Source organism: Muscardinus avellanarius (genome assembly GCF_963383645.1).
Source record: "Muscardinus avellanarius genome assembly, chromosome: 10".
NCBI classification, from domain to species: Eukaryota; Metazoa; Chordata; class Mammalia; order Rodentia; family Gliridae; genus Muscardinus; species Muscardinus avellanarius.
The window spans coordinates 112431195-112452916 of record NC_137796.1 but is presented as its reverse complement, the minus strand read 5'-3'; the positions used below and the strand labels follow the sequence as shown (position 1 = coordinate 112452916).

Genomic DNA, 21722 nt, shown 5'->3' with positions numbered 1-21722 from the left:
TGAGCTACACCCCCAGCCTTTTTACTTTTTTGTGTGTGGTACTGGGGATGGAATCTAGGGGCATTCTACCTCCAATCTACACCCCCAGCCTATTTTTTATTCTTTACTTTGAAACAGGGTCTCACTGAGTTGCAAAGGATCTCACTAAGTAGCTGAGGCTGCCTGCGAACTGCGATCCTCCTGTCTTAAGTCTCCCAAATGCTGAGATTACTAGTGTGCACCACCACGCCTGACTTTTTTTTGTGTGTGTGTGTGTGGTACTGGGAATGGAACCCAGGGGCCTTCTACCTCTGGGCTACACTCCCATACCTATTTTATACTTTATTTGGAAACAGGGTCTCTTAAGCCAGCCTCAGCTGGCTTCAAACCTGCGCGATCCTCCTGTCTCAGCCTCCCAAGTGTGGGGATTACAAGAGTGCGCCACCACGCCTGTCCCCAGCTTCCTTCTTAACTTTTTGTTTGGAAACAGAGTCTCACTGGGTTGCTGAGAGTCTATGTTGCTGAGGCTGTTCCTGAACCTGTGATCGTCGTATCTCAGCTCATTAGTACTGTAATTATAGCCATGCCTGACTTTAACTTGGTTACTTTTAATCCTCTAGTGAACCTAAGGTTTCTAGTGAACTTAAGGTTTGCATTCTGAAGCCCCAAACTGAGTCTATTACTAGACTCAGTGGTGAAATGGGTCTGTCCTTTAAAACACACAAAGTAACTGATAATGGCTGAAAAGCAATTATGGACTGACCGTCTATGTGCACTCAGCACATGGTATAGAAACGACCAGTCTCTGTCCACAACACTGCCAACGAACCTTTCCCCCTTGATTTTTTTCCTACAAGGGATTTTTATTTCCAATGATATATTTAAAGCAATTATTAGTATTATGTAACAGTACATTAAGAAGCCACGCTAGTTCTGCAGGATGCTGGAGGACCTGAGGCCCGCTTGAGTATCTCGAAGATGCCTCTGTCCCAGTCACCCCTGCAGGAGAACCTGCTCTTCTGCTGTATACTACTAAGACAGTTCTTCTATAATACTAATTTCCTTGATTTTTCTACCCTTCTGAAATTAAATTCTGCCAAATACTTTTATGAAGACTGTCTGAGTTTCTTCAGGAAGAGAGGAAGATGCTGCCAACAGCCCTTGACTGGCCGCTTCTTTCACAGAGAGGACGATCGCATTTGCACCATATTTTGTTTAGTACTTACTTATCAAAACTATTCAGCAATATTCAGCAATTGTAGAACTTTCAACTAGAAGTACCTTGCTCTTTAAAATAAATAAAAACAAATAACAGCCCAGAGGCTCCCAGGACCACACAGATGCTGAGAGCCAGGCTCACCTGCTTCTGCCCAACTTACCTACTATCTGGCACAGGGAGCCAAGGCATATCATGGTGTCCCTATGCTCAGTGGCATTTTTAGAGAAAACACCATAAAATACGCCATAACAAATCAGGTGCAGTGCATTCTGTAATCCAAGTACTTGGGAGGCCCAGACAGGAGAATCCCAGGTTTGAGGCTAACCTCAGCAACTTACTGAGACCTTGTTTCAAAGTAACAAAATAACAAGAGCTGTAGGCAGAACTTGGAGGTTGAATGTCCCTGGGTTCAATTTTTAGTACCAAAAAACGAAAGTAAAAGCAAGCAAGCAAACAAACAAAACACAACCAGCAGGGTGTGGTGGGCACGCTTGTCATCCCCGGGCTTGGGAGGTGGAGACAGGAGGACCGCGCAGGTTTGAAGCCAGCCACGCTGGCGTAAGAGACCCTGTTTCCAAATAAAAAAGTATAAAAATAGGCCTGGGAGTGTAGCCTGGAGGTAGAAGGGCTTCCAGGAACCCCAGTACCACCAAAAAAACAAAACCAAAAACAACAACACAACCACAGAAGAGTTAATGACTTTAAAACTTAACAGAGTCGGGTATGGTGGTACACACCAGTAATCCTGTACTTGAAAAGGCAAGACAGCAGGATCCCAAGTTGGAGGCCAGCCTCAGCAACTTCGCAAAACCCGCAGCAACTTAGCGAGACCCTGTTTCAAAATAAAAATGAAAAGAGCTGAAGTATAGTTCAGAGGTAGAATACCTCTGCATTAAATCCTCAGTCCCCCGCCCCTCAAAAAAAAATCCAACTTAGAAGGAAAAGGTGGAGAAAATACTCTAAGAGGTACACATTGTGTCCTAACATCTCAGTGAACAAAAGCTTTAGTTTTTTTGTTTGTTTTTTTGCGGGACTGGGGATGGAACCCAGGGGCATTGTATCTCTGAGATACGCCCCTGCCCTATTTTTTATTCTTTATTTTGAATCCGGGTCTCACTCAGTTGCGGAGGGCCTCACTAAGGAGCTGAGGCTGTTCTTGAACTGGGATCCTCTGGTCTCAGCCTCCCCAATTCTGGGATTACAAGTATGCGCCACCATGCCCAGCAAAGCCTTACCTTTTGATGAGTTTGATAGATTTGAAAGCTTCATCCATGTCTCCGACGGTGATGAAGAAGCTGAAGTTGAGCATGGCATCGCGAGTGGGCTTGTCACAGTCCTCCAGCCCCACGAAGTCTCGTAAGGGTCTCCTGGCCACCATCTGGGGGATGTGATGGTTCCCAGAATCCATTCTGTCTTCTGTGTCTTCTTCTCCAGGCTAAAGAACAAAGGCCCTGTTTGTCAGTTCATATGTAAAGGTAATGTCTCTATCTATGTCTCTTCTTCTAATTAACATCAGTCATGGGGAAAATGCACCTGCAGTCAGGCATAGGTATGCGGCCACAGGCCAAGTGGTCCCTTAATGATTCTAGAACTTTAATGTCATTTGAAATTGTCAGATGATGATCATCCTAGTCCTAGTTTCAGATGATGGGTACACAAAGGCGGTCTAGGTGTGAACTTTTTTTCGCCTTTAAGTAATGTCAGATTCTCAACACTTAAAATTAGCTATTACCAATCCCATCTTGCAGATGTGTTTCATTAACCATAAGCATTTTTACCAGCTTGCGATCAAGATAGACACATGTATATCTCCAGGAGGTGGCGCACGCTTGTAATTCCAGCGCTTGGGGGGCTAAGATAGGAGGACTGTAAAGGTTCAAAGCCAGCCTCAGCTACTTAGTGAGGCTCTCAGTAACTTAGTGAGACCCTGTTTCCAAATAAAGTATAAAATAGGCCTGGGAGTGTAGACCAGGGGTAAAAAAGCCCCTGGGTTGTACCCCTGGTACCACAAAAAAATTAATTAAAATTAAAGAGCAGCAGCCTGACTTTAGAGAGAATTTTCCAAAACAATAACCTAGAGTTTTGTACCTTCTGCTGTTTTTTTACAGAAGCACTGTCAACCTAGTACAGTGCTCCTCAAACAGGCACCCAAAGGGAAGAGATCCTTCTATGGGTTGCAATACACCGTTTACAGAACCATGGTTCCTTCTGCTGCCCTCAGCCTCTTTACTCTGTTCTGCACCTTTATGCCCAGCCTGCCCTCTGGTGCTAGAGCACCCCTTTTCTGCAGCACTCCCCTGTAACTTCTTATAATTTATTTGGAAACAGGGTCTCACTAAGTTGCTGAGAGCTTCACTAAGTAGCCTTACTCACTGAGGCTGGCTTCGCACCTGTGCAATCCTCCTGTCTCAGCCTCCCAAGCACTAGGATTACAAATGTGTGCCACCATGCCTGGCCCCACCTGTGACTTCTTAAAGGGTAAGTGGTCACCTTCCTCCTCAGTGCCATTCCCAAGAGCTCCTCCATCTCCCTGCTGTTTCCAGACTGGCCTGCAGCCCCAGGGAGCAGCCCCAGGGAGCAGGCCCAGGGAGGAGGCCGACTTTACCAAGGCCTTAGAGAACTGGCGGGACTGGTTAGGCCCTGCTGTGGCTGGGGAGGCCCAGGTACAGCTCAGAGCACCAGGGTGCCAAGGCCCAAGGCAGCCGTGGGCTAGGGCTACTTTGACTAGTGGCTGTCTGTCACTTGGTCACACCAGGTAGAAGGATGAGGAAGCTGGACTACTTTTGCACTGAATGGGAAACAGAGAAAATGTATACAAAACAACAAGGAATTCCTCTTGCTCTGGTTTAATGCACTGCAAGGATGCCCCAGCCTTTCCACAGATGTTATCAGCCTGGCGAGGCGAGGGCCCAATGAGAGCCCAGCCTGTAGTGTGAACATGGGATTCTCCCAGTTCACCATGCTCTGCTCACTCTCTGTGGCTCGTTTTGGGCCACCACAGGTCTGTGAGGCAGAGACTGTTTATCCCATGTCACAGCGACTGCAGCAATGTGCCACAGTTGTATGTTGCATGCTCTGGCGCCAAGAGCAGTTGGACTCCCTCCCCTACTTTCCTTGAATGTGTGGGCGCTGGAAACCTGGGGGAACAAGGCTGAGGAATTTGCATGCAAGCAAATTAATCAGAGTAAGGGCAGCTTATAAAGGCATGAAAAGGACTTTACAGGTCGAACTAATACTCCCTGGACTGAAAATGTAGGTCAACTCAGCACCTTCTGTGTACAATTATCAGGAGCAGAGCCTGAGGGTGCCTTGGTTCCAGGCCGGGCCCACAGAAAGGCCCTATCGAGGTCTTCTGGGTGATGTGGCACCGTGCTCAAACAGAGCTGGCACTGGTGCTCCGCTGCCCCGCGAAGGCCTGCATGTGGCTACACAGGCCAGGCAGAGAGTGTCAACGCACACGCAACACAGCCTACAATGCAGGAAGAAAGGGGTCTTGGGGAAACTACAGAGTTAAGGTGACAAGCCCTAACCTGGGGCTCTGTACTTACAACTGCATCATACACGCCTCCTCTCTGGAACAACAACTATGAGAGCGGGCACAGAAAGGCGGATGAGAGCAAGAGAGAAAAAGAAAAGATGCATGAATGTGTAGAAGAAACAAAAACCCACAGGGTGAAACTAATGGACAGAACTCAGTCCAATTTTAGTCTTTTCCCAACTTTCTGAGATCTCAAAGAGAAATTAAAGCAAACAGGGAAATACAGATTAAAGTCAGAGACATGCCAGTCTGGTGGTATCAATAAGCTTAAGGTAAGGCAATTAAGGTAAGCGCCCATACAAGGTGGGGACTGCCCGAGTTTGGCAAATCATGCCAGCTCTTTCCCAGTCTTCACCAAGATCAACTCCATTTCAATGTACATAAACATGAAACATAAACTGCCCATATGCCAGCCTCAAATGGCCCTGTGATACTACCTGAGGGACAACCTTGTAAACTGGAACCCCAACTGCACCGACTTGTTCTTGTATCCAATGCATGTACTGTGATACCTGCGGGACTGGCAGAGCCAGAACCAGAGCCACACATGGCAGTGCCCTTCCACCCTGTGCCCTTTACGCAACATCCTTTTATTTATTTTTATTTTTTGTGGTACTGCTGATTGAACCCAAAGGCATTTTACTTCCAAATTATACCCCTAAACCCTTTTTATTTTTTGTTTTGAAAATGGGTCTTGCTAGGTTGCTAAGAATGTTGCTAAGTTACTGAGGCTATCCTTGAGCCTGAGATCCTCCTATCTCATCCTCCCAAGTGATAGGATTCTAGGCTTGCACCACAACACCCAGCCAGCATTCCTTTTTTGTGGGGATACTGGGGGTTGAACCCAGGGGTATTCTACTTTTGAGCTATGCCTCTGGCCCTATTGATTCTGTGTGTGTGTGTGTGTGTGTGTGTGTGTGTGTGTGTGTGTTTTGTACTGGGAATGGAACCCAGAGGCATTCTACCTCTGAACTACACCCCTAGTCCCATTTTTTATTCTTTATTTTGGAACAGGGTCTCACTGAGTTCTTAAGGGCCTCACTAAGTATTAGCTGAGGCTGTCCTCAGACCATAATCCTCCTGTCTCAGCCTCCCAAACACTGGGATAACAAGCGTTTGCCACCATGCCCAGCTTTATTCTTTGTTTTGAAAAAGGGTCTAAGTTGCCGGGCGTGGTGGCGCATGCTTGTAATCCCCGCGCTTGGCAGGCAGAGACAGGAGGATCACACAGGTTCAAAGCCAGCCTTGCTGGCTTAAGAGACCCTGTTTCCAAATAAAAATATAAAATAGGTCTGGGAGTGTAGCCCAGAGGTAGAAGGGTTTCCAGGAACCCCACTACCACCAAAAACAAAAACAAAAAAATAAAAATAAGGTCTAAGTTGCAGGAGGCCTCACTAAATTGCTGAAGATGGCCACGAACCTGCGATCCTCATGTTTCAGCCTCTCAAGGACTGGGATTACAAGTGTGCACCACCATGCCTGGGCTCAGGTTCATTTTAAGATAGATTTGAAGCCACCTTATTAAAAAAAAATCAGAAACACCCAGGTAAAAACTGACAGCCTTTAGTTCCTCTGATGTGACAGTAAAAGGGAAATGACAGGGATGCCGTGCACGTGTCTGTGGAAGGCAGCTTCCTTATTTTATGGGTTCAAGACCGCTTCACAGCCAATGCTGCACCCCAGTCCTGACACGGAAGCAGCGGCTGCACCCCTCAAGACCACCCGTGGGGCTCACTGACAGCCCCAGCACAGGCAGGGTTCTGAGCTCACAGGCCTGCCAGGCTCCTGAGTGAAAGAGTGCGCCTAGAGACCCCAGAGCTTGAGAGCAACCAGCTGGTAAAGCAAAGAAAATGAGTCACTACGAGCCTAAGTGTGTCTGCTTGAGAAAGGGTGTTGTTGGGGCAGATATATCACTTTTCTGTACATCCATCATGTACCCCTTTAACCTTCATGAGCTGGGTGTGGTGGTGCACACTTGTAATCCCAGTACTTGGGAGGCTGAGACAGGAGGATTGCAGGTTTGCAGCCAGCTTCAGTTACTTAGTGAGGCCCTCTACAACTTAGAGAGACTGTGTTTCAAAAACTAAAATAATAAAAATAGGGCTGGGCTGGTGTATTCGAGTCACCCCCCCCCATGCCATTTTGGCATGGGGCTGTATTCCTATTTTCTGTATTTCTATCTTTCTAATAAACTTCTTTAAATCTTCAAAAGAAAAAAAATAGGGCTGAGAGTATAGCTCAGAAGTAGAATGCTCCTTGGTTCAATCCCCAATACTGAAAAAAAAGGGGGGGCTAGGGGTATAGCATGGAGGTAGAATGCCCCTGGGTACAATCACCAGTTCTGCAAAATAATAAAATAAATTAACTAAAATAAAATTTAAATATAAAAAAGCCCTGCATGACATTTCAGAACCAGAGATGGATTTGATTTTAGGTGTAGAAGGGTGAGTCGTTGGACAAGAAGAGACTGTGTGCCAGGGAAGGTAAAGAACTCCTTCTAAATAAACTGGTCATTGCCGGGCGTGGTGGCGCACGCTTGTAATCCCTGTGCTTGGGAGGCTGAGACAAGAGGATCGCACAGGTTAGAATAGCCAGCCTCAGCTACTTAGTAAGGTTTTCAGCAACTTAGTGAGACCCTGTTTCCAAATAATATATATAAAAAAAAAGGTCTGGGAGTATAGCCCGGAGGTAGAAAGCCTCTGGGTTCCACCCCCAGTATCCCCCCCCCCAAAACAAAAAGCAAAAAGCAAACAAACAAACAAAAAAACAAATAAACTGGTTAGGGCATATGCTCATGTGTGTTGAAAATGGCACCATTCTATCACAAGGCAGGCGTGGTGGTGAAGGCCCCTAATCCCAGCACTCGGGAGGCTGAGACAGGAGACGGCAGCTTCAAGGGCAGCTCAACAATGTAGTGAGACTCTCAGCAACCTAGCAAGACCCTGTTTCAGAAAAACAAAAAACAAGCCGGGCGTGGTGGCGCAGGCTTGTAATCCCAGCATTCGGGAGGCTGAGACAGGAGGATTGTGATCTAAGGACAGCCTCAGCTACTTAGTGAGGCCCTTTGCAACTCAGCGAGGCCCTATTTCAAAATAAAGAATAGAAAATAGGGCTGGGGGTGTAACTCAGAGGTAGAATGCTCCTGGGTTCCATCCCCAGTACTGGAAAAAAAAAAAAAAAAGGCTTGGGGTATAGCTCAGAGGTAAAATGCCTCCCTGAGTTCAATCCCTAGTACCACAAATAAATAGATAAATAAACATTAAAAAAAAAAAAGTACTATGTGCAGGTGACACACAGCACTGGTCAATTTAGTGACTGCATTTGGACTGCGGCTATAGAGAGCTGTACTGTTCCTGTTTTTTTTTTCCTTTTCTTGTTTTTTTATAGTTCTGGGGATTGACCCAGGGACATTCTAGCCCTAAGCTACATCCTTGGCCCCATTTTATTCTTAATTTTGAAACAGGGTTTCACTAAATAGTGGCCACAAACTTAAAATCCTTTAGTCTCAGCCTCCCAAGTACTGGGATTATAAACCTGCACTACCATGCCTGCATCCTAGATTCATTTTTATTTTTATTTTTTGTGGTACTGGGGATTGAACTCAGGAGCATTATACCTCTGAGCTATACCTCCAGCCCTATTTTATTTATTTATCTTGAAACAGTCTCACTAAATTGCCGAGGCTGGAGGCAAACCCACAATCCACCTTCTGTCTCAGCCTCCCAGGTACTGGGATTACACGCATGTGCCATCATGCCCAGCTTTTTTTTTTTTTTTTTTAAATACTGAATGAACCTAGGGGCATTCTACCTCTAAGCTACACCTTAGCCCTGTATGTATGTATGTATGTATGTATGTATGTATGTATGTATGTATGTATTTGCAGTACTGGGGAATGAACCCAAGGGCATTCTAAGCTCAAGCTACACTCCAACCCTATTTTTTAGCCTTTTTAATTTTTAATTTTTATTTTTTGGTGGTACTGGGGTTCCTGGAAACCCTTCTACCTCTGGGATACACTCCCAGACCTATTTTATACTTTTTATTTGGAAACAGGGTCTTTTAAGCCAGCGTGGCTGGTTTCGAACCTGCGCGATCCTCCTATCTCCGCCTCCTTAGCGCAGAGATTACAAGCATGCACCAGTACGCCTGGCAGCCTTTTCAATTTTTAAAACAGGGTCTCACTGAGTTGCAAAGGCACTTATTTAAGTATTTGATGTTGTCCACGAACCACAATCCACCTGTCTCAGCTCCCCAAATGCTGAGATTAAAGTGTGTACCCAGCTTTTTATTCTTTATTTTTGGTGGTACTGGGGGTGTAACCCACGGGCTTTTTTTTTTTCTCTTTACCTCTGAGCTATCCTCCCAGACCTATTTTACTTTATTTTGAAAACAGCGTCTCACTAAGTCGCTGAGAGCCTCACTAAGTAGCTGAGGCTGGCTTTGAACACATGCGATCCTCCTGTCTCAGCCTCCCAAGCACTGGGATTACAAGCGTGTGCTTACCATGCCTGGCTCTTATTCTTAATTTTTGAATCAGAGTCTCACTGAGTTGAAAAGGGCCTATGTAACTGAGGCTGGCCACAAACCTAGATCCTCCTGTCTCAGCCTCCCAGATGCTAGAAATACAAGAGTGCACCACCATGCCTGGCTTTATTTTTTATTTAATTAATTTTTATTTATTTATTTTTTGCAGTATTGGGGATAAAACTCAGGGGCATCGACCTCTGAGCCACACCCCCAGCCCTATTTTTTATTCTTTATTTTGAAACAGGGTCTTACTGAGTTGCAAAGGGCCTCATTAAGTAGCTGAGGCTGTTAGTGAACCGTGATCCTCCTATCTCAGCCTCCCAAATGCTGGGATAACAAGTGTGCACCACCACACACGGCTTATTTTTTATTTTGATATTGGGTCTTGCTAGGTCTCACTAAGTTGTTGAGGCTGTCCTTTTTTTTTTTTTTTTCCCCCCTTTCTTGTGGTATTGAACCCAGGGGCATTCTACCTCCAAGATACACCCCTAGCCCCATTTTTAATTCTTTCTATATATATATTTTTGCAGTATTGGGGATGGAACCCAGGGGCATTTTACCTCTGAGTACACCTCCAGCCCTATTTTTTATTCTTTATTTTGAAAAAAGGTCTCACTGGGTTGCAAAGGTCCTCACTAAGTAGCTGAGGCTGGCTGAGAACCTGCAATCCTCTTGTCTAAGCCTCCCATGTACTGGGATTACAGGCATGACAGACCATGCCTGGCTAAGCCATTTCTTTACATCTTTCCTAGCACAGTAGACCTCAGTGCCTACTGAGTTCCAGGCAGTTTAACAGGAGATGAGGCTGGGGAACCTGGACAGCTAACTCGCCCCTCAGTACCCTGAAGATGCTTGGAAGAACCCAGCCAGGCAAGGGGGAGAACAGAGAATACCTGTATATAGTTCATGGATTCACACCTTTTTCGTGAAGTAATAATGGGGTACTTCCATTCCTAGAAGGGCCTGGTAGGCAGGAGGCCGGGGGAAGCTGTCGTGGAGCAAGAAGCCATACTCTTCGGAAATGAAGAACGAAAGAATCAAGACATCCTCCTGGCAGAGAAAGAACAACATTGTTCTGGTTTTTTGTTTGTTTGTTTGTTTGTTTGTTTGTTTTTTGGTGGTACTGGGGATGGAACACAGGGGCCTTCTACCTCTGGGCTATACTCCCAGACCTATTTTATATTTTTTACTTGGTAACAGGGTCTCTTAAACCAGTGGAAGCTGGCTTCGAACCTGCGCGATCCTCCTGTCTCAGCCTCCCAAGCGCGGGATTACAAGCATGTGCCACCACACCCAGCCATTGTTCTGTTTTAACTTAGCAATATAATTCTGAATTCTTTTTGTACTTCCATTTTCACTGCCTGAGTTTATAGAATCCAGAGAAAACAGAGAGGAATGCAAGTATACAGAGTCAACTTTTCTCCACAGGGTACATGGCCACCATGTCCAGCTGCACCTGGGCTTCTCAACTCTCATCTGCCCCCTCTAAAAGACTGAAGTGTCTTCCAGAAGTACTCAGCCCAGCCGGACTGTGACCACCAGACCCCCGGGGGACTCATCATTCCTGCCTGAGTCGGTGATGGGACTTCAAAGTGCTGTGCTTTAAAAGTTCCTCCCTTGGGCCTTTTTTTTTTTTTTTTTTTAGGTACTGGGGATGGAACCCAGGGGCATTCTACCGCTGAGCTATATCTCCAGTTTTTTTTTTTTTTTTAGTCTTTATTTTATTTTTTGCAGGTCTGGGGATGGAACCCAGGGGCATTCAACCTCCAAGCTACACCCCCTGCCTTACTTTTTATCCTTTATTTTTATTTTCTTATTTTTTGGTGGTACTGGGGTTCCTGGAAGCCCTTCTACCTTTGGGCTACACTCCCAGACCTATTTTATACTTTTTTATTTGGAAACAGGGTCTCTTAAGCCAGCACGTCTGGCTTTGAACCTGCACAATCCTCCTGTCTCCGCCTCCCAAGCGCGGGGATTACAAGTGTACGCCACCACACCCGGCTATCCTTTATTTTGATATCTCACTGAGTTGCAAAGGGCATCACTAAGTAGCTGAGGCTGTCCACCAACTGCGATCCTCCAGTCTCAGTCTACCGAATGCTGGGATTACAAGTTCTTTCCCAAAGAGAGAACACATGATAGTTGAGGTAATAGGAAAAAATTTAAGAGTCAGATGAGACAGAAAGGGTAAAGCAGTGTGTGGTGTGAATCGCAATTAGGATAGATGTACCACATATCATAGCTTTTCCATTGAGCCCAGGAAGGGGATATCCAGCCAGGCGTGGTGATACATGCTTGTTATCCCAGTACTTGGGAGGTTGAGATTGGAGAATCACAGGTTTGCGACCAACCTCAGCAATTCACTGAGGCCCTCTTCACTATAGTGAGACCTTGTTTCAAAATGCAGAAAAAGGCCAGGCATGGTAGCACATGTTTGTAATCCCAGCATTTGGAAGGTGGAGACTGGAGGATCGTGGTTTGCAGACAGCCTCAGCTACTTAGTGAGGTTCTCAGCAACTTAGCGAGACCCTGTTTCCAAATCTAAAGTATAAAATAGGTCTGGGAGTATAGCCTGAAGGTAGAAAAGCCCCTGGGTTCAACTTCCAGTACCAGAAAAAAAAAATCAAAATGAAAATAAAATTGTGCCAGGGGTATAGCTTGAAGGTAGAATGCCCCTCGGTTCAATCCCCAGTACAAAAAAAAAAAAAAAAAAAAAAAAATAAAATAAAATAAAATAAAATAAAATAAAATAAATAAATAAATAAATATATAGGACTGGGGTGCAGCTCAGAGGTATCACAGGTACAATGCCTGTTGGTTCAGTTCCCAGCACCAAAAAATAAATAAATAAATAAAGATGGGGGGCTGTCCCATGTCAGCCTGCAGAAACAGCTCTGAAGGTACTATGATGCTTCACATGGCGTGATGTGTGAGGCTGGTACTATCCACATGAACAGATTTTCCTAGCAACTCTCTTATAAGCCATACCATGAAGACCCTAGCCTGGCAGATGGTCACCACATGTGTCTATGATGCAGCAAAGTGACAGGTACCGTGGGGCCAGTGTCGTTCTCGGCATGGGGCTGCTTGTCTGCAGCCTGCGGCTGGGCTCCCAGCTCCTCCTGCACAGCCTCACATACGAAGAGCCGGGGCTCACTCTGATCCCAGAAATGGCTCACAGGAACACGATTCACCAGTCTCTCATCGGCTAAGACGTGTCTCCTAAGAAGAAGGAAAGATCCATCTTAAACTCTGAGAAGGGCATTCCTGCTACGGAATCCCCACATGCAGGCAGCAGGGCCCCTCACTGCCACCAGGCTGCAGGCTCCCTGTGCAGATGCTCAGCTTCTGGAGCTTGGGGGTGCCTGGAGATTGATCCCAGGGGCATTCTTTTTTTTTTGCGGGTCTGGGGATGGAACCCAGGGGCATTCAACCTCCGAGCTACACCCCCTGCCCTATTTTTAATTCTTTATTTTGAAACCAGGTCTCACGGTGTTGCAGAGGGCCTCACTAAGTAGCTGAGGCTGTCCGCGAACCGTGATCCTCCGGTCTCTGCCTCCCAAGCGTGGGGATTACAAGCGTGCACCACCACGCCCGGCCAAAGCTAAAGTTTCTACTCAAGCAATTCCAGAACCTCAATCCTAGAAGACAGACCAGAGGCTCAAATCTACCTCAGCTGCCCACGCACATTTCTGTTGTATTTTTTGTTTTCTACTAGCAACAACTGTGAGGTGGAAGGTCTTCTAAGTTTAACTATAACTTAGCATCAACCTGCCTAGTTGAGAATTAAGCAAATGGTGTTTTAAACAAAATCCTCCCAACCACAATCTTACTTGTTAGTCTCTTGCCCATTAAAGGGGAGTGTCTCTCTCTGATCAATCTGTCCAGTCTTGAAGTCCAGGATGGTAACTGTGTCCATTTCGACGTCGTAGACACAGATTCTGGAATCAGGGCTGTTGTCAGCCTGGGGGAAGAGAAGACCGGCGAGCTCATGGAGCTGCTTGGACCAGCACCATGTGGCTGTGCCCAGGGACTGATGCAGCATGGGCCCTAGGGAAGCACACCTGTCAGTCGTGTCCACAGGTACTCCGGTCAAAGGGAGTGGCATGCTTTCAGAATTCATACAATGAGCACCAGCTTCCTTCTATCCCACTGAATCAGTTTCTGAGATACTACTTTATAATTTCAGAGAACTGAAAATAAATTTTAAAACATTGTTTAACTACTCTTAGTATTGACTGGATGTATTTTCTTAGCTGATGTAAATTAATAAACAAAATCAGGAATAAGCCAGGCATGGTGTTGCATGCCTGTAATCTCAGTACTTGGGAGGCTGAGACAGGAGGATTGCAGGTTCAAGGCCATTTCATGGTAACTTAGCAAGACCCTGTTTCAAAATAAAAAATAAACTTGGGAGTAGTGGAACACTCCTGTAATCTCAGTACTTGGGAGGCTGAGATAGGAGAATCACAGGTTCATGGCCAGCTACAGATACTTAGTGCGGCCATCTGCAACTTAGTGAGACCCTGTTTCCAAAGAAAAAATAAATTAGGGCTGGAGTGTAGCCCAGAGGTAGAATGCCCCTGGGTTCAATCCCCAGTACAAAAAAAAAAAAAAAAAAAAGTGGAGGCCCTCACTAAATTGCTGAGGCTTGTTATGAACCCATGATCCTTGTCTCAGCTTCCAAGTACTGGGATCACAGGAGTGTGCCACCACACCTGGCTCCTATACTTGCCTTTCATATCCCTTGACAGCACTGTGGGTCTCTTGTTCTGTTTTCCCTTGTCCTAGCCAAGCCGCCCAGGCAAGAAGCATGTGAATGAACCTTGGCTACAACATTACTGGGCTGATCCTCAGATAAGAAACCTGTAACAGACCCTCTATAACAAGACCAAGGAAGCAGCAGGAGCAGAGGACAACTGACCATGTCTCTTTGACTCTTGCATAGGAAAGGAACTGTGCACAGTACACTCAAAAGAACTGGAGGGAAGCAGCTTGAATCCAACACCCCGTTCTTTCCCCGCTCCTTCTGTGTCAGTGGCATCTGAATTCTCTATCATTCTCCACGCTGCCACAACTGGGCATGACTGAGATACCAGCTGTGGGCTTCACCTTACCCACAGAGAAATACTAGGGGAACACGTGTCCAGAACGTAAGGAGACAGCGGGGAATGTTAGCCTAGCAGATATTGGAATGGTATATATACATGAGGATGTGAGTTCCTTAAACAGAAGGCAAGAAGATGAAAATCTGCCAAAAGCTTAAACAAAAGAGGACACTGTAGGCTTAACAGCCATGAAAGAAACTGCAAATTGGAACTATCAAGAGGTTTCACTAACTAAAAGCATCAGTTGTTCAACATCTTTACAAATGCCATAAACAAAAATGGAAACAAGAATCTGGGAAAACACCTGCAACAAACAGGACAGCCGAGCTCCTCCCTGCTGCTCAGCACACATCAAGGCCCAGAGCCTGCTGGGAGGCCCCGGCTCCTCATCCTGTCCTGCCTCCTCTCCGGGGACCACGAGGATAGGCCCTGTCCTGGCTGCCACTCCTGCTTCAGGCCAGCTCCTCCACGCTGTGATGAGTATCAAGGAGACTTCTGCATCCACTTTGCCCCATTTAGAAACAACCCTCTAGAAAGAATACTGACATGCTCCTCTCTGCACCAAGGTCCAAGCTGGCCCACTGACCGAGCCAGCCTCTCACCCTTCCTTCCTTTTGAGGGGACAGGCACTGTAGATTGAGCTTAGGGGTGTCCCACCTCTCAGCTACACCCCCAGACCTTTTTATTTTTTAATTTTGAAGCAGGGTCTCACTAAGTTACCATGTGGTGTCCTAGAACCTGCAGTCCTCCTGCCAAAGCCTCCCAAGTCCTGGGATAAGAGGGTGCTCCGCCATGCCCAATTTTGTCCTTCCTTTGACAGGGCCTGCTCTGCCCACAGCCCTCACCCCTGCTTCCTCAAGCCCGAGTCCCACTGCCCTCTCCTCCAGGGGCTCTCCCAACCACCCACAGCAAGACTCACACTGCCCCTGCTCTCCTCCCAGGTGCCTGCCATGGGACTGAAGCGTGCTCAGCCTCAGGGGAGGGTGGAGTCTTTTCACTGACTGATCACCCCTATCTGCAGTGCCTAGGCCAGCTCCTGGCCCACAGAGGGCAACCAGCGATAGCCCCTTAAATAACTGAATGAACTCTGGCAGGTGGAAGGCTCCAAGTCCAGAACAGGGTCACAGACTACCTGCCATTTTCCTTTCAAACTCTCCATGTGGCTGTCAAGGGTCCTCATCGACACCCACATCCTTCTACTTCTCCTGGCAAGATGCTCCCAGGCACACCTGCACCAGTCCTCACCACCCCTTTTGGTGCCAGAGAGAATTCAGTTGGGTGATGGTGAAAGACAAAAGGAGAGAGAGAGGCTCACTGAAGAGGAGCCAGCTATTCCGATGGAAAAAAAAAAGTAAAGATAGAAAGGTGCAGGTGACAGGGGAGGGTGGAGCCACGTAGGAGAGGTAGGTGGCATAGGGACAGGAGGGCTGGACACCGAGACCCCGTGGAGACACCCCCGCCCAGGCGGGCCCTCCTCTGGGGGCAGCAGCAGGGCGGTGCCTCACCTTGCTGAGGAGGATGCTGATCTTGTTCCCGTTGGCGCTGCACCTGAGGGAAGTGATGGCCCCCGCCCCGGGGATGAGCGCAGCCAGGTTCTTGCAGCCGCAGTGCACCTTCGCTTCTCTGCAGGGAGGGAGGGAAGACCTCAGGGCCAGGCAGAGGTGCCCATGGACAGCAGGCCCATCTGTGCCTGCTGTCCCTGTGCAGGTCACAGGAAGCACCCACTTCTCTGTCTACCGAGACCTCGGCTCACAGTAAGTTCTGCTCGGCAACTTACTGCTTCTCCCTGTGGTGTTACATGCATGTGGTGCAAGGCAGGCTCAGGATGCAGGTGAGGTCTGGGGTTTTTTGGTACTGGGGATTGAGCCCAGGACCATTTTGCCTTTTTTTTTTTTGTGGTACTGGGGATTGAACCCAGGGGCATTTTACCTCTGAGCTATACCCTCAACCCTACTTTATTCTTTTATTTGAAGCAGGGTCTCATTAAGTTGCAAAGACCCTTATAAAGTAGCTGAGGCTGACCTCAAATTTGTGATTTTCCTCTTCAGCCTCCCAAGTACTAGGATTACAAGTGTGTGCCACCATACCCGGATTTTTATTCTTTTTTTTATTTAATTGAGGTCTTCTGTTTTTATTTGTAAATTTTTTAAATTTAAAAAAATTTTTTAGGGTGGTACTGGCATCTACCCAATTTTCTTCCCACCACACTTTTTTTTCCTTTTTGCAGTACTGGAAATGAGACCCAGGGGAATTCTAACTCCGAGCTACATCCCCAGCCCTGGTTTTTTTTTTTTTTTTTTTTTTTTTTTTGGTACTGTTGGTAGAACCCAGAGGCTTTCTACCTCTAGGCTATACTCCTAGACCTATTTTATATTTTATTTGGAAACAGGGTCTCACTATGTTGCTTAGAGCCTCACTAAGTAGCTGAGGCTGGCTTCAAACCTGCGTGATCCTCCTGTCTCAGCCTCCCAAGTGTGGAGATTACAAGCGTGCGCCACCACGCCCGGCTTCCAGCCCTGTTTTTTATTCCTTGTTTTGAAACAGGGTCTCACTAAGTTGCAGGGGGCCTCACTAAGTAGTTGAGGCTGTCCATGAACTGTGATCCTCCTGTCTCAGCCTCCCAAATGCTGGGATTACAAGTGTGTGCCACCACGCCTGGCTTCTCACCATCTCTTAACTAAAAAAGAAAAAAAAAAAAAGGTAATATTTTATTTGGAAAGAATTGTACCTTCGGGAAAGATCAAAGCTTTTCAAATGAGCAGAGTCTGTCCCTACGACCAGGAAAGCCCCGCAGACGTCCAGGAGGCATGGGTTTCCCTCTGTCTCAGAGAAGAGCAGAAGCTGTTTGACAGTCCCCTGAGGAGAGAGGGAGAAACTGAGGGAAAAGGCGCCCACAGCTTTTTCCTTTGGCGGTATGGGGACGGAACCCAGGGCAGTCTACCTCCAAGCACCTCCCAACCCTGGGGACGGAACCCAGGGCAGTCTACCTCCAAGCACCTCCCAACCCTGGGGACGGAACCCAGGGCAGTCTACCTCCAAGCACCTCCCAACCCTGGGGACGGAACCCAGGGCAGTCTACCTCCAAGCACCTCCCAACCCTGGGGACGGAACCCAGGGCAGTCTACCTCCAAGCACCTCCCAACCCTGGGGACGGAACCCAGGGCAGTCTACCTCCAAGCACCTCCCAACCCTGGGGACGGAACCCAGGGCAGTCTACCTCCAAGCACCTCCCAACCCTGGGGACGGAACCCAGGGCAGTCTACCACCAAACTACAAGCTTCACCCCCAGATCTAGTTTTTCTTCTTTATTATTATTTTTATTTTTTTGGTAGTACTGGGGTTCCTGGAAGCCCTTCTACCTCCAGCTATACTCCCAGACCTATTTTATACTTTTTTACTTTTGGTGGTATGGGAGTTTCTGGAAACCCTTCTACCTCTGGGCTATATTTCCAGACCTATTATATATATGTGTGTGTGTATGTGTATGTGTATGTGTATATGTATATGTATATGTATATATATATATATATATATATAATTTGGAAACAGGGTCTCCTAAGCCAGCATAGCTGGCTTTGAGTCTGCACGATCCTCCTGTCTCCGCCTCCCAAGAGCAGGATTACAAGTGTGCGCCACCACGCCCGGCTACTTTTTTATTTTTGGAAACAGGGTCTCTTAAGCCAGAGTGGCGGCTTTGAACCTGCGTGATCCTCCTGTCTCTGCCTCCCAAGCACGGAGATTACAACCATGCACTACCACGCCTGTTTTTTTCTTCTTTATTTTGAAATAGGGTCTCACTGAGTTGGAAAGGGCCTAAGTAGCTGAGGCTGTCCTCAAACAGCAATCCTCCTGTCTCAGACTCCCAAATGCTGCAATTACAAGCGTGAGCCGCCATGCCTGGCTCCCACAGCATTGTTTCTGTTACTAAATATTATTTGTGAAAATCTCCTGCCCCCCCCAAATTCATCTAATAAGTATTACTGACAACCTGGTATGCACCCAGCAGAGTACTAACTTTAGTGTTATTCAGGGAAAGATAGGGCCCTGCTCTCAGGAGTGTCCTGCTACGTAGTGCCTAGAGGGGAAATAGACAGGAGTCAGGACAACAAGCAACACTCATGAGCAACCTTAGCTGAGAGGCACCCTGGATAAACACAGGATGCTGGCCAAGTACTAGAGGAAAGAGGGCAAGTGCTATCTTCGTGGGTTTGTCTGGGGACCCTGTCTGTGGAAGGTGTTGTGCTAGTTGTACTTCTTAGAGTTAGTGCATATGATTACCCCGGGTGGGAGACTGGTGGAGGAAAGGAACCCTACCAGGAAGTTAGTTACATCTTAGGTATGTTCCACTTTGGGAAATTTACTGAGCTGAACACATGCACAACACATCCATGTTTTCTCTGTATATCCTACACTTTAATATAATGTTTAAGAATTAAAAGTCTTAGCCAGGTGTGGTGATGGACACTTGTAATCCCAGCATTTGGGAGGCTGAGACTGGAGGATCACAGTTGTGGACAACCTCATCTACTTAGTGAGGCCCTTTGCAAATCAGTGAGACCCTGTTCCAAGATTAAAAAAGCACTGAGAGTGTAGCTCAGAGGTACAATGCCCCTGAGTTCCATTCTCAGTAACACACACACACACACACACACACACACACACACACACACACACACACACACTTAAAAGTCTTATCTGGTGCTTGCTTCAGCAGCACACATACTAAAATTGGAATGACACAGAGAAGATAAGCATGGCCCCTGCGCAAGAATGACATGCAAATTCGTTAAGCGTTCCATATTAAAAAAAAAAAGAGTCTTATCTGGGGGCAATGTTTAACTGAGGCAGGGACAGGAAGGAGCCAGAGTCCAGGCGAGTGCTCCAGGAAGAAGGTAACCCTGAAACAGGGAAGATGTCTGTGCCCAGGACCCTCAAGGCCAGTGCAATAGCAGGAGCAGGCAACAGGGAGAGCAGCCTGCTTTGAGGGAGTGCAGGTGAGCAACAGCACGGGCCAGCACTGCCACAGGCCCAGTCAAGTCAGACTCTCCTCTAAGGGAAACTGGAAATTGCAGGGTTTTGAGCTTGGAAGTGATTTTTGTTTTTCTCTTACGCGCGCGCGCGCGCACACACACACACACACACACACACACACACACACACACACACCTATGTACTTGGATTGAAAGTGATTTTATTTTTTGGGGGGGCACTAGAGGTGTAACCCAGGGGCCTTCTATCTCTGTGCTACATCCCAATCCCTATTTTTTTATTCTTTATTTTGAAACAAGGTGTCACTGAGTTGCAGAGGGCCTCACTAAGCTGCCTGGTAAACATTTATCTTTAAAAAAAATCACTTTCACCAGGCGTGGTGGCACACACTTGTAATCCCAGCACTCAGGAGGCTGAGACTGAAGGATTGCAGATTCAAAGCCAGCCTCAGCAGTTTAGTGAGGCCCTCTGCAACTCAGTGAGACCCTGTTTCAAAATAAAGAAAAAGAGGGCTGGGGGTATAGCTCAGAGGTAGAATGCACCTGGGTTCCACGCCCGAACTGCGCCCCCAAAAAATAAAAATAAAAAGACTAAGCTAGGCGTGGTGGCACATGCTTGTAATCCCAGCGTTCCGGAGGCTGAGACAGGTCTGGGGTGGAATCCAGGGGCATTCTACCTCTGAGCTGGATGTAGTTCAGATATAGAATACTCCTGGGTTCAATTTCCAATAACACATACACAGGTCACCTGCGCTTTCCTCCCAACACTTTGAAAAGGGTGCTTCTGCTCTGCCTAACCAGGCAGGTACTGTGTGGTGCGTCTCTTCAGAGACTAATCCTGTCCTCTGAGTTTCACGGTGAGGCTCCTGGCTAACTCAGCTAAACCCTCAGTGAGTGCCTAAACTCTGCTGGGCACTGGCTGGGCGGCACAGCATCAAACAGCAAGTGCCACATCCCAGAGAGCTCCAGGTGCAGGCAAGCCCAGCGCACAGGAGCTGTGCAGAATCTACTGTGAAGAAGGCAGCTGGAGGGCCAGTGGGGTTCCATTTGCAAACTCAGAGGGCATGGAATTCTATAAACAGAAAGAATGCAAAGAGGCCAGAAGGCTGGAGCTTGCACAGTGTCCAGGAACTTTAGGGTAGAAAATGGTAGAGGAAGGGGAAATTCCAAGCTAAGGAATCTGATCTTAATTTTGATGTAACTAGTAGGAGCTTAATAAATACATGTGGAATAGTGAGTGAATACAGAATAAATAGCAGAATGCACATCAACCGCAGTGTTTCTCAGTGGACAGCCCTGTGTAGCAAAGCAGTCCTTTTCCCTTGCCCTGTTGCTGAATGTCAGAGGTCACAACAGCCATCGTTGTGGCACAACCAGCCACCTGGTGGGGAAATATGGCACAGGCAGGCAAAGCCAACAGGGCCCCTGGCTCTACTCATCATCAGCCTAGCTGCCACTTACTTGCCAGGTGCGAACTTGAACTCGGTTTGGCTCCACTGTATAAACACTCTCCTCATGCATTGCTAGCACTGGGGACTCGCATGGGAACGTCCCTGGAATGAAAGATGAGCATCAAGACAGCAGCAACTGATCCTTCCAGACTTCTCAGGGCTGAAAAAGCATCTCCCAAATCTCTATTTGTCTCGGCCTTCACATCGACTCCATGATGGACACATTACTTAATCTTGAAAATGGGTAAAACGAGACTCCAGAATAAAAAGGAAAAGAAAACAAAATGCACAAAAAGACAGAGTAAAAACTAAAAAGAAAAAAGTGACAATACTGAGAGAGAGAGGGGAAATGAGCCTCTGCACACAGGGAGCATGGTGCTGGCTACCTGGGCAGGCACGGGACCGGTGGCATAGTGCCAGGGCTCTCCTTTCCCAGCTGGCGCTTCCAGCAACACAGCATCTCTGGAGGCTGTGTGCCTTTGTCTCACGCAAATGAGGTCTTTATCTAGTCAGCAAGTGATGATACACACATCAGGAAAAAAGCTTAGCCCCTGCTGTGCTGGTCGGGATGGGGGGAGACAAAAAGTAGTGTGGGCCACAGGAGGGAGTGAGGTGGTGAGCGGCCGAGACGTCCTGGGGATGAGTTGGTGGTGGCAGGAGAGGGCGCGAGTGACTATGGGACAGCACTGTGACAAGTCTCTTGCGAGTTAGGAGAGCCCAGAGGTCAGGATGGTGAAGGGAAGAACATGGAAGGGGAGCAAGCTGAGAGAGCACAGCCAATGACAAAGTCACAGTGAAGGTCAGAATATGTTCCTGAAGACACCTGCTCCTAGGTCCTGGGGCCTGTGCCTGTTATCTGACATAGCAAAGGATACCGAGCTCTGGAGATGGGGAGATGTTCCTGGACTG

The 21722-nt window shown here is 47.3% G+C and overlaps 1 protein-coding gene across 1 annotated transcript in view; it reads right to left on the bottom strand.

Moving 5' to 3' along the window:
• Positions 1-2429: 2429 nt before the first annotated feature.
• IFT140 (intraflagellar transport 140) overlaps positions 2430-21722 on the bottom strand; it is a gene marked incomplete at both ends in the record, with an annotated part of 53966 nt that continues 34673 nt past the window's right edge. The window contains 7 exons of the mRNA XM_080703368.1: positions 2430-2633; positions 10185-10316; positions 12320-12488; positions 13100-13230; positions 15880-15997; positions 17103-17230; positions 20824-20915. Of these exons, the coding sequence (XP_080559494.1) occupies positions 2430-2633; positions 10185-10316; positions 12320-12488; positions 13100-13230; positions 15880-15997; positions 17103-17230; positions 20824-20915 (974 nt within the window). The remainder of the gene's footprint in view (positions 2634-10184; positions 10317-12319; positions 12489-13099; positions 13231-15879; positions 15998-17102; positions 17231-20823; positions 20916-21722) is intronic.